General features: G+C 45.5%; 1 protein-coding gene across 3 annotated transcripts; it reads right to left on the reverse strand.

Annotated features, from left to right (window-relative positions):
* Positions 1–1,268: 1,268 nt before the first annotated feature.
* On the reverse strand, positions 1,269–12,080 carry RBM24 (RNA binding motif protein 24). 3 transcript variants are annotated; one of them, XR_011274249.1, is made up of 5 exons: positions 11,660–12,080; positions 10,155–10,278; positions 8,442–8,496; positions 8,090–8,196; positions 3,474–3,608 (listed from the first exon to the last, which is right to left on the reverse strand). XR_011274249.1 is itself a non-coding variant. In XM_069613604.1 (4 exons), the coding sequence occupies exons 1-4, from the start codon at positions 11,825–11,827 to the stop codon at positions 3,272–3,274; spliced, it is 684 nt and encodes a 227-aa protein (XP_069469705.1). In that variant the 5' UTR covers positions 11,828–12,080; the 3' UTR covers positions 1,269–3,271. The 3 variants fall into 3 exon arrangements, 1 of the variants encoding a protein (XP_069469705.1); XR_011274250.1 differs by having other exon boundaries at positions 3,494–3,608; positions 8,074–8,196; XM_069613604.1 differs by lacking the exon at positions 8,090–8,196 and having other exon boundaries at positions 1,269–3,608.
* Between the last annotated feature and the right edge of the window lie 4,311 nt (positions 12,081–16,391).

The following is a 16,391-nucleotide window of genomic DNA, read 5'->3' on the forward strand; positions in this document are numbered from 1 at the left end:
ACTCTGGGCGAGTAAGAAAGTGTAGAATTGAAGAGTGACGAATGGCTGGCTAGTAACACGAAAATTGAATCTCTACCCCTTTTGTGGATGCATCAGTGCCAGCACGATAACCCATTTTGGCTAAGCTGTTGCTTCTAACATCTAGGCAATACAACACCAAATCTCACACAGATGAACCCATGAGTTAACTATTGGTGTTGCAAGACACTATCTGTTGGCAGACTAAAAGCCATCCTAGTACCACACTTGTTTAGGAACGTGTGCATTAGCAACTAGACCGATAGCCAGACTAAATAAAAAAAAAAAAAAAAACAATCATGGATTGTACATAAATCTGACAAATGAAGTTGGCATCTCACAAACTTCATTTGCAGCAAACTAGTGACTGCTTAATCATTGATGCACAATACCCATGAGCTCCCCACATCTTCAACCCAAAAGGATGGGGGGTGGTCATGCTGCTGATTACGTTCAGTAAAGGAATAAGTCCAACTCAAGTTGCCTACTGCCCACATGGCAGACTTGAAGAGGCAAAGATCAGGCCATATAATCTGCAATTAGGGGGCTTCCATCTTTAAAATCTTTTTTTTAGAAAAAAAACCATAACACCATAAAAAGTACCTTCACGCCCCATTCTAGAATTATTTTGCCCACTACTGTGCGTATGGAAAGTAATGGAATGTTGCTCCTTCCCCACACTGGGTGAGGTTGACAGTCCTAACGAACTGCTTTAAAACGCCAGCAATGCATTATTCCCTCAGTATTATAGATCTAGGGGCCTCAACCATGCATAAGTTTATGGAAATAACTATTGAGACTGCACGCCTGACCATGCCAACTAGAATTTCCCACTGCAGTTTAAATTCAACCAGACAATGCTGGTCCTTTTTACTTGAATATGTAGGGTTATCCATCCTGAGGCAGGTAAAGTATTACTAAAAGTCCTTCCTCGCGAAGAACTGCAAGGACAATAGCAAGCTATGCAGCTACCCTGGCTAGAGTCAAGGGTAGGTCAAATGAGAAGCTGTGGTCTGAAGCTTGACATGGGAGCTGCAAGGCCCTAAAACATCGGTTACAGAAACAGTACTTGCCCCTACTCTGCTGCGTCACCAACTATGATTGTTAAAGGATTTAGATTCAGTCCTCAGACCAGGATACAAATGGTGTATTAAATCCTACCCACACATCCCCATGCCACAAACGACACGCACGAGTGATTTACCTTAACTATGCATTTCTCCAACGGAAAGATTAAGTCAAAGAACAAATTATGGATTATTTTTTTTATTTTGCTTAGTACATGTGAATAGGAGATCCGAAATGATATAAAGCAATATACATAGTCCATAAATAATCCGCACATGAGATCTTTCTCACGTCTACATTACATAACACTGGCTTGTATTCAGAATACTTAAAATAAATCCAGTGACAGGATAAAGTCCATAAAAATGCTGTCTTCCCTTGTATGAAATTGTTCAAGTATAAAAACTCAATACAGTGTAAAATAGTCACTTTAGGTCAAGAATAAAAATTGCAAGTATTGCAGTTTCATGAGTCGTCTTATAAAGCAGCATTTTCTAGTCAAACAATTTACATACAACTGAGCGACAATGGATGCTCTCCATTTGAAAGATATTCACATTGGAAAAATACAATAACGAAAATGCAGTAGATTTCAAAATGTAAATGTGATGGCAAGTACCATCATACAGTGCACATACAGAATTTAAATAAATCCAAGTCAAAATATTCAGTTGAATAGTTCAATATTTAATATGCTACATCTAAACCTACAAAATAATTTATGCCATGAGATGAATAAGTCATTGCATCTAAAGTTAAACTTCTTTAGAGCCCAGCGTGGTAAAACTTCAAAATAAATAGGTTTTTAAATAGCATTACTTAAGGCACAGTATGAACTGCAACAATAACCCTTGTAGAACTGCAGCCAAACCAACGTGCCACGTACTGCATATTCACCAATAAATACATTTTAATATTATTCTTAAACATACTATATATATAAAAAAGTAGACCCTTTCCCCTCAAAAAGGAGGAAAATCGAAATTTCTTTAAATCAAGTATGAATGCCAGGATGTGTATAGCATATCACGCCTTCTGCAAGAATAGACTACGGGTGGACTGGTGCCTTGCGTTTTAGTATAGGACCTTGCCTCTTTGGTATGCAAGACAAAGGTTGCGTTTCACTCACAGGTCTGTGCAGACCTCCGTTCTGCAACCATCTAGCACTGCTGAATTGCTCACATAAGCAAATGTACACCAGTGTTCTAAGCGGACTCACTCACGGAGGATATAAGCAATTTGAACCCCATGGAGGAACTAGCCCAGCCCATCAAAGTAATTTGTTTTACATAACCCGACACACATAGCTAGAACAAGCACTCCTAGTTTCCACATAGGGTTAAACCCAGCAAGATTCCTCTGCCCTTTATGCACAAGCTATGAATAGAGGCAATACACAGAAGAGATGCCGGCTGCAGCTAATGGCTGATCCGGTTTCCAAACCAAAAAAAGCTGACAGCAGCAGTTACAAAGTTTCCCAAAAGTGCAACAGGATGGGGACAGGGATTAGAGGTTGACAAGCTCAAACAAGCGCAAGTGATGGGTCCTTTCCAGAGCAGTCTGTGTTATTGATAGTCTGTACAGCTGCTGCACACGCTCATTCCACATCACTTGCTCCACAGTTCCCCTCAATCCAGGGAACAGATGAGAAAATAACGTTGGTGCCTGTCCATCCTTCGGCTGGCAGGAAATGCGCCTGGGATTGTTCGATGGCCGTTTGAAGAGTAAGCAGACCTCACATATTACAAGCTCTATAGGCTGTATTGAAAACAAAACAATTGGTGCTTTAACACTAGAAAGTTTGTTGTAGGCCATACGTATTGCTCAGTTATGCCTTTACACCATGTTACATCAAAAACATTTTTTCTCCTCCCTCACACTTGTAAAAGGCATTTTCCCTGATAATGTAAAAAACATACCTCATCGGTTTTTAGTGTCGGCTATACTCTTGCCACTGTTCGAAAGAGAAGTTACATTGTTTCCTCTCAATACCGGAAGGAGGCCCTTCCCCCTTATCTGACCCATGATTCGAATGCATACTGTACAGACACTGGAATAAAAAGTTTGTTTCGCTATGGCATAGGTTTGCCCTGCTTAAAGCTGCTTAGTTAGTTAACAGTCTCGTAACTACTGGAAGGCTGAAAATGTGAAGAAAAAATAAGCTCCTGTTCAGATGTCCCAAAAGCTACTGCATGCGGTCAGTTTGCAACTGCTGTGGTTGGTACTGGCCAAAGGCTGCAGCCGCTGCTGCAGCCGATCCTGGTGCAGCAGCGGCAAGTGGCTGCTGGACAGCATAGCCATAACCTGCTGTTGTGACATAGCCAGGTGCTGCAGGGGAGGCCGCATAAGGGTACTGGTCGTAGGCTGCCGCCGCAGCAGCCGCTGCATATTGTGCATATGCAGCTCCAGTGTAATCAATATATGGTGATGTGGAAGTAGCAGCAGCTGCTGCAGGCTGGACATGTGGAATCACAACTCCTGGCTGCATAAAAGCCTGAGGGTAGACGTAATGTGCTGGAATCCTGTGTCAAAACAGGAAAAAGAAAAAAAAGTTACCATGTATCAATACAGTTGCACAACAAACTCATTTTTTAAAAGGGTATTACGGTCATAGGGTTGCCACAATAGTTTGGGTGCCCTAAAACACAGTCCTTAGTACCCACGCGACAGCCAGCTTTCAAGTAAGTCACATGTAACCAGGTGAGTCATATTGACTGAACAAAAGTAGGCAAGTTAACGTGGTGTATCTGGCCGCTACAACCTTTGCAAGGCTAGACTTCACTGGGAGCTAGGCTACCTCAAGGGGGCTCCAAAGTGACCCTTAATGTTAGGACAAAGAACTTTACCCCAACAAGATATTGTGGCAACCCTACTCAAATTGCTACAGTTTCTGCAAACATTAATTTCTCTGCAACCTCAAAACATTAACAGCAGGTGCAAGGAACACAGCAGCAACCACACTGAAAAATCAGCAAATGCATCTAAACAGTAGTTAAAAAGGATGATTAAAATAAACCGAACTAGAGAAGGCATCCCTACTGCACAGGGAAATCGGCTACGTTGCAAGATACTAGCATCCCTACTGCACAGGGAAATCGGCTACGTTGCAAGATACTAGCCAGGTAGAAAGGCCACTTGCCCCTCTGTTCTTCACATGCACAGTTTGACTGGCCATTAAAATAATCCCTCACCAATGTTGGGGTGTGTGGGGGCGGGGACTGCAAATGGAGGACCACCTACACAGCAGGTGGGAACATGTACAGGAGACATCAAGAGCACTAAAAACAGCATTAACCCCCACAATAATACAGGGGTTAAGAGCGCAATTACACTAACATTGTACCCTCCCGCCCCCAAGCCATTTATACCAAAATATTGTGGTGCCTCACTACTGCATGGATTTCAACTTCTCTTAACCACCCTGCCCACTAAAAAAGAAGTTAAGTCCCAACACGCTGGCAGCACAGAGCAAAGTCCTAAAAGCCCATTTGGTTTACAAGACCTTGCTGGGGAATGAATTCAAGCTGCAGTAGCCCCAAAAGAGGGAGAACGGGGTGGGGGGGGAATATAAATAAAAAACATTAAAAACACAATCACATGCCGTATCATGTCAGCACAAACATTACAGGCCAACCGAACCAAGACCTTCACCAGGCTTGAAAGTTGATCACAACACTTTCAAAGGAAAACAACATAGAACCCTTACAGCACTGGAACAAACCACCCTTAAAAAAATTGACAGACAGGAACAAAAAGAAATGTTTAAACGCAACACCATAGATAATGAACCCAGGACAGACCAACATAACTAAAGTAATGCGTGTACCTAGTATATAGTGTTTCACCACTGCCATTTAAATTACTGTACATGGGGGTACATCAAATATGTTTTTACAGTGTAAACTAGAAGTACACAATAGTACAATTCATATAGCAGGTTTGTAGACAACCCAATACCTCCGAAAAGTATTGTTGCAATGAAAAAAAAAAAACAATCTAAAAACTCCAGACACTCAGCCTGCCCTGATGCAGTCACCACTGCACTTACATTTTCAACAACAAGCAAAGGTTAGGCAGGCTTGCCACACAACTACTCCATCAATGCCACAGATGGGCCATTCATGTACTTTCAGATTTCCGAGTCACTGGCCAGGCCCTAGAGTAGAAAAGGGCTAAAGCATATTTGGCCACAACAACTCACCATTCAACTTATCGGGTTGAAACAAATACACAGTTGGTTAGGACCTAAGGTTTACCCTTATTATGTGTCCACTTGTAGGTAGAAGTAAGATACATTTAAAGACGCACCCGTAATCAGGAGTTCAAGAAAATACACAACAGGCGCCTCTTGCGAAACGCTGAAGGGGACCAACAGCCATGGCACCTCATGGCATTTAGAAAGGGCATTGGCAGAGCAAGCTGTTCCTGAGCTATTTATGGGTCTGTTGCTGGTGGCCGATTTAGAAGGAATATATTCTATGGTCAAGAGAAACTGCAAAATAAACATTTAACCACTCATTTGTGGCTTCATTTGTAAATAAAGCCAAAAACATTGGAAGACAGTGAAAGAGGTGTTAGTGGTCTACGAGTAAGACAAAAGGACTGTTGGGAACTATAGGTGAAAAGGACTGCAGAAGACACACTTGTCTAAAAAGTTAAGATTAAAAAAGTTGAAGAAAAAAAGAAATCCTAAAAAGTGTAAACCGAGCCACTAACTCGGCATACATACTTGAAATTCGTGTTTACAGGGAAACACATGAAACCATATCTACAGAAGATTAGTAATGTAACCGTCATTCAACATTAAAATAGGAAAGTAAGTTTGTTACAACCATACACCATCTAGGACCGACAAAGGGTTTGAAGGTCCATTAACACCAAAGAGGAATGGGGCAATAAAGGAAAGGGCAGATGACAAAACTGTCGGACCCGTCCTTCAAGTTCGAGCGCCACCAGCCTAGAAAATCAATTCAGGTGCTTATTTTGTGAACCTCAAAGAAGTGCCATAACCTCAACCCACTAATAATAATCTACTTGAAGTGATGTACTTAATATCATGAAACTGAATCCTGTTCCAACAATGCATCGTTCTTTGCATCTCCGATTTGTAGACTTGTCCGGCACATTCCTGAACAAAGAAAATCCACAACAGAGTACATACATATTCAGACCAAATACTGGGCCTTCTCGAAAAGACTTTACAAACGAACTAAAACAAGTGAGACAGGGTATCCCATTCACCTTCCTTTAATATTGCATTTACTCAGTGAGAGGTTTTGAAGGTCTTGGCAACCAGAGAAATAAACCTCACTCTTACTCTGTACACCACAAATAAAACTACGAACAGAAATCTGCATCATAGGGCAAGAGGCCTGGCATTTGGAAGGGGCTGGTAGGTGGGCGGGGGGGGGGCGGGGGAAGAGGGGGTTGAGGGTCTGTGAATAGATTCTCCATTAACTGCCTACAGACCCTAGACTATTAAGATTCCCAATTTCTTCAATCCTCGATTTGGCGAAGAAATGGTCAATGCTCAGAGGCAATTCTCAACTAAGCAGCATTTTCAGTACAACTAGGAGTGGTCACCCTTTTACAGGGATGACAATCCAGAGAGGAAATAAAAACAAAACATTAAAAAGGAGGGAACACAGCCAAAGTGCATTAACGCTCCAATAGTCCAAGAACTGTGCAATTAAATGTAAACACTGCTTGGTTGCAGATAATTTACAGCAAGGTCAGTATCTTAGTACAAAGCCCGAACATAAACCAGATACAGGCTACAGGCTACTTGTGAACTGATAAGGGCTAGAGAAAGGGGCTTACAGGTTCGGCTTCACAAAAATATCAACTTTAGTTGGAGCTAATCAACTTGCATAAGGATGATTTTATCACCCAGTGCTACCTCATAGGGGGTGCTTGACATCCATAATCATGTGATGCAACTACAATGTTGCAGGCTTTGTTTTCCAAACCCCACAGGTTGGGCAACTACTGCCATGCAGTTCTGATGAATTTGGATAATCATAAAAAGGTAAAACTCTGCAAACCACTGCAATCGCACAATAGGCGAACTCTGTTCAATGATGAAACCACTAGGAGGATTGCAGAGGGAATGTCTCTAAGCAACGTCAATAGTCCAAGACTTCCGCCAATTTCCACAAATGGGCTTGTGGTTTCCTAGATCAGGTTACAACAAATCAAGAGAGCAGGCAACTTTACAACAGTGTTCCACGCATAACAATACAAATTAGCGAGACCAATACTGCACAGAAAAAGGCTAAGGAGGTATCATTGTGGAGGAGTCGATTAAATCCCAGCATGTTTCCAACACGACCAGCAGCACTGATCAAGCATGGGCCACCACTAAGCTTCAAGCCACCAATCATACAAAAGCAATCTGCCAACTGTGCCTTTTTTTTGGTTACGAAAGAATGCACACGTCACCTCCTGCCTTTTCTTTCTGAAAGTGGGCCCCATGTTCATGGCAGTAACCCACACTAAAAATAAAAAATAAATTAAAAAATTACGAAGTAGAAGTGTCATGTGGATGGGTCAAGCGAACATTAGGACAAAAAGGCTCACACGTTTTCTATGACCAAAATTCATAGAATATACTTTGATAATTAGAAGGCCAAAAGTAAAAGCACATTGTTAATAAAACAAAGAACCAAACAAACCCAAATACAACATGCAAGCAGTAAAGCTCATTTTCTTTTTTGAGAAAAATATATAAAATGTAGCACTCACTATAAAAAGACAGGCTACAGCTTCAAAGCAAAAAAAAATATTTGTATTAAAAAAAAAAAAACAGTCCTACTGCTCACCACAACACAAGTCAACACTCCTCAACACAAAACCAAACCCAAAATCCACTACAGCTTCAAATCCAAAAGACAAAGCACACAGTTTAGCTAACACCACTTCATGACTGTAATCGAGAAAGTCACACGGATGTCTACTGGCTATAAGGAAATAAAAAAGGAAACGTACATGCATCATTAATCACCATTTTAGCTTGAATGTTACTGGTGACACAGTTTTATTCCAAACAGAACTATTCCACCTCTTTATCATCAAATCCTTCTGATCAGTTATCTTAACTGATAACGATCCCTGTCAGATTAGAAAGAGAAATACATTGAGTCAAGCTGAAACTGGGAGACGAGAGGAAGGCAAATGGACAGTTGGTACCTTCATATAGACAGTGGGGCAGGTCTGGGGAATCTACTGTGACTATACAGTAATGGTGTTACAAATTCATAAAATCAGGTCACTATCAATTGAAGGAATTGTTGGGCAGCCCATATTTCCAGATTCAGAAACGAAGGAACACATTTTAAAGGTAGCACTGGACTTACCCAAAAGGCCTCTGTATAAGTGCTGGATGAATCTGCTGAACACCAAAAGCAAAACCTGGAAAACATTGAATTGTTCACATTAGTAATCACGTCCCAAGCACAGGACAGCCTCCAAATGAAGCAGCTCGACTGGCAGATAGAAGAGTCAGCTTTGACTGGGGAAGGAGCAATACAAAAGTAAGCCAGTGTATGAAGCCATGTTAAAAACCAGGTGGGTGGCATGGACAAATTGACAAAGAATGGCCTTGGGGGCCCTAGCATTATGCATCTTCGTCGTTGCCACAGACGTTAAGATGCATACAGAAGGCAGTGGTGACTTGAGAATGGTTCCTTGCGTGCAGTTTTAATGAACTATACTGGCAACCCCCTTCCCCCCCCCGCCCGTTTCAGGAGGAGTGTTCTGTGTCTGCTAACCAATTTTTGGAGCTCCAAATTCATAATAGTGCTATGGGAACATAAATGTACCACATCTATTAGAAGACCTGAATAGATTCTCATGTATCATAGGCCTCCAGATAAGCTCGGACGAGTTTCTTCCTAGTCGCTCTTCTGATACCGACAGGACAATAGAAAACCCAAGCACATTTACCTGAACTGCTCTTAAGTCCCCGTCTTGGTACAACAATCGTAATACAAGTCATTTGGTTTGCTGTGGATTAAACCACAGAACAGGTAGCCATCCCACAACAGTTACAAGCCAAGGTCTTGTGAAAGTGACTTGGGTGGGGAGATTTCTATATATATATATAAAAAACAATTTTTAAAAGAATTGTTTTTTTTTTAAAAAGTAAATCATTTTAATGTGGGGCAAGACAAGCTAGTTGTCCGATCGCATTTTACAACTGTGCACCTGGCCTGATGCATCCACAGATGTGTTTGCCTTATTTATGAAACGTACTCCTATGCACAAGCACCCTTAGTTTCCCAGTCCCTTTCATAACTTCAGAGTGAAGCACTTTCTCGCAGGTTTGTTTTTTGCACCCTTAACTCAACTGATTTAAAAGACACTTGGTGTGTTTTTCCCCACAAGTGGCAAAGTATGGGATTAGGTTGCCCTCAGCCTGACAAGTACGTTACATTATTACTATAGTACACATTTCGCCACTCGAATGGTATTAAAGCGATGATCCTTGTCAGTGTAAAGGATCATTGTTACCCTGCTCACAGTGGCAGAAAGACGCATGTGGGGGTGAAAAGGAAAAGTGGGTCAAGGACAAGCGTGGGAACAGTTAGAAAAAGAACAGATCCAACTTACAACATGCAGGGAAACGAAAACAAGGTTTAGCAATGGCTACAATAAGAGCAAAGTTCAAATGTTCTTCTGGTCAAAACACTAATTAAAGGAATGGCACAGAGTTAACCATATTGGCTAGCAGAATTCAGAGAGACAATTACCAGTGTAGTGACGATACTATATTAAATCATGTTCGGCCTGCTCGAGAGTTCCTAGGAGTTGTGAAGGCTCCTAACCAGAACCATATTGGACCCCATCTTGCTGATCGCATGGCCCCCGATGTACCAAACAGGGCTGATAAAGCATGACCGCCTGTCTCAATAGCACCCATATTGTGGTCAGTGCCAGGAAGCGTTGCTACTACAGGGAAAGGGAAAAACCCACACTTCCCCATCACCCAGCCTAGCTTTCTTCTAGCCATCAGAGGCTTGCAGGTGTAGTTCAGTGAATAAAAAGGAGGTGTACAATGGATCACTTACCCGGCTGCATTATACGTGGCTTTGCCCCCAGGTACGCAAGATTCACATTGGCTTTCCTGCCATCAATAATAGGGTTGGGGTCTTTGCAGGCCCTCTCTGCCGCACCACGGTCCGCCATGGTAACCTATAAAAAAATATATATATATAAAACACACAAAAGTCACATTTCTGTTCCCATGGTCATAGTCAGTAAGATAGGTAGCACGCATTGCAAGTTAGTTTTCAACCCTAACAAAGCCAGTTCAACCTTTCGAGGTGGCTAAGTGAATGCTAAACCCAAGTTGGGCTATAAAAAAATGGTATATTTATTCATGCTTGCTATGGCTGAACATTTACCGTGGTTACAGCATTTAGTGTATATAAATCTTTCATATAAAAATATGAACAATTAAAAATCCCATGCGGACACCAATTTCATGTATAACAAAACCTGACTACGCAGCTTAGCTGGCCCACTGAGCGAAGTCACAGACCCCAATTGAATAAGCCATTCTGCACGCTGCACAGTTTTAACTGGGGCACCGAATGGCAACTGCATACTGCAACGGGAATGACGAATAAGGAACACACCGGTTTAAAGACCACTGAAACACCCGGTTTAAAGACCACTGAAACACCATAAATATGTGAGGTGGGTTGGGGAGACGTGAAGGACATACAAAATAAAACACTTATACCTAGCGATTCACAAAGTGTAAAATCACATGCCATATGATATGGATGTATTATTAGTAATTAACACAATTTAAAAAATGAAACCAAACATGGGGCCTTGGTTTCAGAGAAGTGGACAAGTTTCGTTTGTCAAATAAAATACCAAAGTGGTGAATGAAAAAGTTTACAAGCTGGCAAAGTTGCGGTAGGACCCTCGGTCTCCGTTATAGAAACAATGATCGGGGGGGGGGGCATCGTAGCGGTGAGGTGGATCAAAATAAAGCTATTATTGCGAGGAGGTTGTCAACGAAATGCCGCCTTTACTTCAACATTACATTGAAAGACATTAGACTGCGGGGGGGGGGGGGGGGGGAGTACGTTTTAGTAAATAGGCGTAGCAGAGCCCAATGCCTAAAGGTCTCGGTGTGGGGCACCCACCACTTGAAAGTACCTAGTGAGGGAGAGAGCGAGTTATTGATCTTTACAAGTGTAACAGTTAATCTTATAGGATTTTGGACGGGAACTACAAACACAAAGTGGGCACCCATTTCAATGATGTCAGGTTTGAAAGCATCAATCAATTCGTATCGTGCCTTATTTTGGAGGGAAAAGGGGGCAAGTGGGTACTAAACGTCTGTACGCACAATATCTAAAAACAAAAGGAAAAACCAACCTCCCCGGGGGGCTGGGCAGTAAGGAAAGCATTTTGAAATAGCCTAAACAGAAGCCCCTTTTATTTTCTGTGCACTCGCCATCACCCATCCTCATTTGGTGTTAATATGGGGCATTTTCTGCCATTGCCCTAATGCGATAATGGTTTGCAATACACCATATACCCTCAAGTCACTTACAAATCCATAGCCGCGCGACTTGCCCGTCTGCCGGTCAGTGATCACCACCGCCTCCTCGATCTCGCCGAAGACTTCGAAATACTTGCGCAGGCTGGAGTCGGTGGTGTGGTAGGGCAGACCCCCGACGAAAATCTTGGTGTAGGTGGTGTCCTTCTGCGTGCTGTGCATCTTACCCTCCGTTGCCTCCCACCGCCGCTGCTTGGCCCCAAGGGGTGCTTCTTCCGAGTCTACACAACAATAAGCCCCGCCCTGCGTCTCCCGGACTGTTACTGCTGCGGGACTGTGCGCGGCTGGGGCACGCTGGTGCGCAACACGGGGGTCAAAGGGTAACGGGCGATTCACGCAGGGCACGAGCTCTTCGACAAGCCACACTGAAGATCAGTCGCCCTTGGCTGTTCCCTAAAAGAGCCAGCGGCTATTCAGGCCACGCCCACCCAGAACTGGGCGGTGTTTAGGCGGCTGTTGCTGTCTATTGGTCTCCTGGCCTGTGACGTAGAAAGAAGGAAGCTAACAGGTTGCACGGCTGTTTTACCCAGCAGCTGTTGCGAAAGAACGCGCATAGAAAGGGAGGAGGAGATCACCTGTGCTTTAATGCCCACCCCGCATACCAAGTCTACCGACATGGCAACCGGCAGCTGTTGCCGCCAATAGCTGGACACTTACCCCCTCTTCTGCCTGTTTTCAGAAAACGGCTAAGGTTACATGAGAGTTCGGGGGAGGGGTGGCAAGATGTGCACATGCTTTGCTTCAGCCTTCATCATTACTAGTGCATTCACAACTCTCTTGTTTGGATGCCGTTAACTGTCTATGACTACGTTTTATCTTCCAAACAAGTCTATACCTTCCAGGGTTTACAATGAAATCACCCTTCCAATAAACCTTCACCATGCTCCAAAACATGTCTAATTCTCATTAACATAAATGTGTCTGTTGTGTCTGTAGTGGATCTACTCTACTTTATTAAATAAACAGCTGGTGGGGACTTGTATATGTCCAAGTTCTTATCAGGTACGTACTTTCAGTTCAGTTCAGGGCTTCCCCAGTTAAGTCACTGAGGGAAGTGGGTGCACTAGGGTGGCACGCTGTAAGCTTCTAGGGCCCCCAGGTAACCTCCTGTGGCTGTGGTGTTACACCCTAGAAGCTGGTCTGTACGGCTGCTGGAAGTTCTTGCCTTCTTGGCTCCTCATCAGGAGCAGCGCTCTGGTGCGACCGCTTCATCTGGCGGGCTGCCAGCTCTGAAGCGGGAAACGTTTTCCCGCGGAGCGTGGGCTCGCGAGATCTCGTTAGGTGAGATCTCGCGAGAACACGCTCCCGCGATCAAGAGATATCCCCACACACCTCCTTTGCTGGGAAAAAGGATGCATGGTCATTCCATGACAAAGTCTGCAAACCTGCTGGGTTTTCTTCTCTCTCTCTGAGGTCTGCTTAGATCTGTAAATGGGGCAGGATTGCTGGAGTGCCCTTGAGCAGATGCGGGTGATTCAAGTTCTTCTTCCCTTGCTCTTCGCTGTGACTCCCTGGGTGTGGTTGGAGAGTCGGGGCTTGAGAACTCGTTGCCCTGGTGTGGCTCCAAGACACCCCTTTCTGAGCGGCGAGGGTTTTCGGATGTCCCTTGGCGGTTTTGCTCTTCTCCGGTGTCCCAGTGTGGTTGTTCCACATCTTCCCTTCTGCGGTACATGGCCACTCTCTCCAGATTCCACTTCCTTCCGTCGCTGGTGCAGATGTGGTTTGACCCTCTCTCCATGACTTCTATGGGACTGCTGTACTTGGAGCCGGTGTCATTGTCTTTGTGGGGAAGGCGTATTTTCACCAGGTCAACTCTATTAATTGTTGTGTGTCGAGCGGCTCGACGCAAGTCCCCTTGGGCCTTCATGGCTTCTTTGTTGCGCCGCATTCGAAACGCTACGTCGTCCATGTTCACGTCTTCGTCAGCCCTCACTTGATGGAGCCAGGGTGGTACCAGTGAGGATGCGGCCCTTCTCCCCCTCAGCAGATGGAATGGGGAGAAGCCAGTGATGGCGTTGGGGGTGAGGCGGTGTGCCGCTACTGCTTCCTTGACCGTCTTGTACGGGTCAGAGCCCGAGGCATGAGCCAGTTGAAGTGCCCCTTTGATGAAGCGGTTTGCTCGCTCAACCAGGCCATTGGCCTGTGGGTGGTACAGGCTTGCTCTCCGTTGTCGAATGTTGTTGAGCTTGTGAAACTTCTCCATTTCTCGGGAGAGTAACTGGACTCAGTTGTCTGTGACGAGTTCTTCTGGTACACCTTCCCGCTGGAATACGGCGGTGAGTGTTTCAATGACTGTGCTTGTGGTGATGCCTGACGTGAAGTCAGCTTCTACCCATTTGGAGAAGTAATCAACCATAACTATCCCATATCTGTGCTCTGGGGGCATGATGTCCAGGGGCCCAATGAAATCCAAACCTAGTTTTCGCCACACCCCTTTGGGCACTTCGGTGGGCAGCATGGGGGCTTGCCTCACAGTTAGGCGCTTGTCACTGTTGGTGCACTCGTGGCACATTTTCGACCATTTGTCTTATGTCCTGGTCCATGCCTGGCCACCAGTAGGCGTCGCGTATCCTGCGTCTGGTCATGTTGCACCCCAGGTGGCCTGAATGTGCCCTGCACATTATCGCTCTCTCGCTGGGCCATCCCTCGCGAACCCAGGTGCTGACGTGCCGTAGGGCCTCGTCCTGTTCGAACTCCTCCCGCCAGTGGCGCTCAATCAGGTCCATGTATTCGCCGTTCCTCAAGTCACTGATGGAGGCCACGACACACTCATCCTCCAGGAACGTGGTGTCGGGGGCGCTTTGGCTCAGGAGTCTGGACATGCAGTCCGCTTGTGCATTTTTCCACCCCGCAATGTGTGCTATTTCGTACGTGTATTCTTGAAGCTTTGCGGCGATCCTGGCCAGCCTCGGGGTGGCTGTCTTGGTGCCGCCCGGGCTCAACATGTGGATGAGGGGCTTGTGGTCGGTGACCAGCTTGAATCTCGTCCCCCATATGTACGATCTGAAGTAGTCGACGGCCCATGCACATGCCAACATTTCCTTCTCGACTGTGGAGTAATTCTTCTCCGATGCGGATAACGCTTTGGATGCAAACGCCACAATGTTCTCAGCGTCTCCCTTCTTCTGGGTCAGGGTGGCCCCCAGGCAATACGCGCTGGCGTCTGTGGTAATGCAGGTGTCCCATTCAGGGTTGTATGGTTTCAGGCACGGCGCGTGTAGGATTCTTTTTTTGATTTCCCGGAACGCCTCGTTCTGTTCCGGACCCCACGAGTAGGTTGCCCCCTTCTTCAGGAGCTCCCTCATGGGAGACGTGGTCTCGGAGAACCTGGGGACGAATTTGGCATAGTACTCCGCTAGACCCAGGAATCAGCGTAGCTCCTCCTTGGACACCGGAGCCGGGGCTTCTGTTATGGCCTGCATGAGGTCCTTCTTGGGACTAACGCCGTCACTTGAAATGCAGTACCCAAGGTATTCTACCTTGTTCACTCCGAAGACGCACTTTTCATGGCGTAGGTGAATGCCCTCCTCTTGAAGCCTGTTCAAGACAGCCTTGAGTGCCTTGTCATGGGTCTCGTTGTCTCTGGCATACACGAGGATATCATCTTGAAAGAAGGAAACATTTGTGAGTCCTTTGAGTAAGGAGTTCATCATTCTCTGAAATGCGGATGCCGCCGATGACAACCCGAATGGCATGCGGGTATATTGAAAGGTGCCGAAGGGCGTGATGAACGCTGTAAGGGGGCGAGAGGCTTTGTGCAGGGGAATCTGGTGATAGGCATCACGCATGTCCAGCTTAATGAAGATTGCCGCCTCTTTCATCATGAGGACGATCTCATTGATACTGGGGAGTGGAAAGCTATCTGTGATCACCTCTAGATTGAGGCTTCTCAGGTCGATGCAGATCCTAAGGTCGTTGCTGGATTTCTTTTTGATCAAAACTACTGGACTCAACCACTGTGAGGATTCCATGGTCTCGATGGTTCCTTCTTCGACCATCTTCCGAAGGTGGGCCTCCAATGCGGGTCTCGCTGTGGCAGGCACTGCCCTGACTTTGTGTTTCACCGGTATGGCGTTGGGTTTTAGGCGAATCCTGTGGACATAGTTTCTCACTTTTCCTGGGTTCTCGGAGAACAGGTCCGGGAACATCTCCTTGAAGTTCAGCGCTGCTCCTGAGGAGACCATGAGAACCTGTTCCGGAGAGCTGGGATCCAGCTTCATGCTGAGTTTGTGTTGATCGTCCCATCCCAGTACAGCTGGGCCTTTGGGTGAAAAATACACTTTGGTGGTGGTGGACCTCCCTTTGAATTCGATCCGGGCTTTGATGTAGCCTAAAAGGTCGACAGTTGCACCACTGAACACCGTCGGCTTTTGCCTGGTCGTTCTGATCTCTACTTGCGCTCGACCCATCATCTCCTTGTACGTGTTAATGGGGAGGATTGTGAGGTCGGATCCCGAGTCTGCCATGACGCGCGTTTCCATTCCGTCAACTTTAATGGTGCAGTGGGGCTTTTCCCTCCTGGCCTGGGGAGCGTTGACCATGACCACCATGGGTCTGTCCTGCTGGTCGTCATCGTCGCTTGAAACACAGTCACCATCGACACGGGAAACCGTCTTCTCCCGCCACGTGCATGCCTGAGCCACGTGGCCGATGCGTCCGACTTGGAGCACTCCTTATTCCTCGCGGGGCAGTCCTGATCATTCGCCATGTGCTTGGTGCTGGCGCA

This window comes from Ambystoma mexicanum, chromosome 5p (assembly GCF_040938575.1).
Source record: "Ambystoma mexicanum isolate Mex_15411 chromosome 5p, UKY_AmexF1_1, whole genome shotgun sequence".
In the NCBI taxonomy this organism is placed as follows: Eukaryota; Metazoa; Chordata; class Amphibia; order Caudata; family Ambystomatidae; genus Ambystoma; species Ambystoma mexicanum.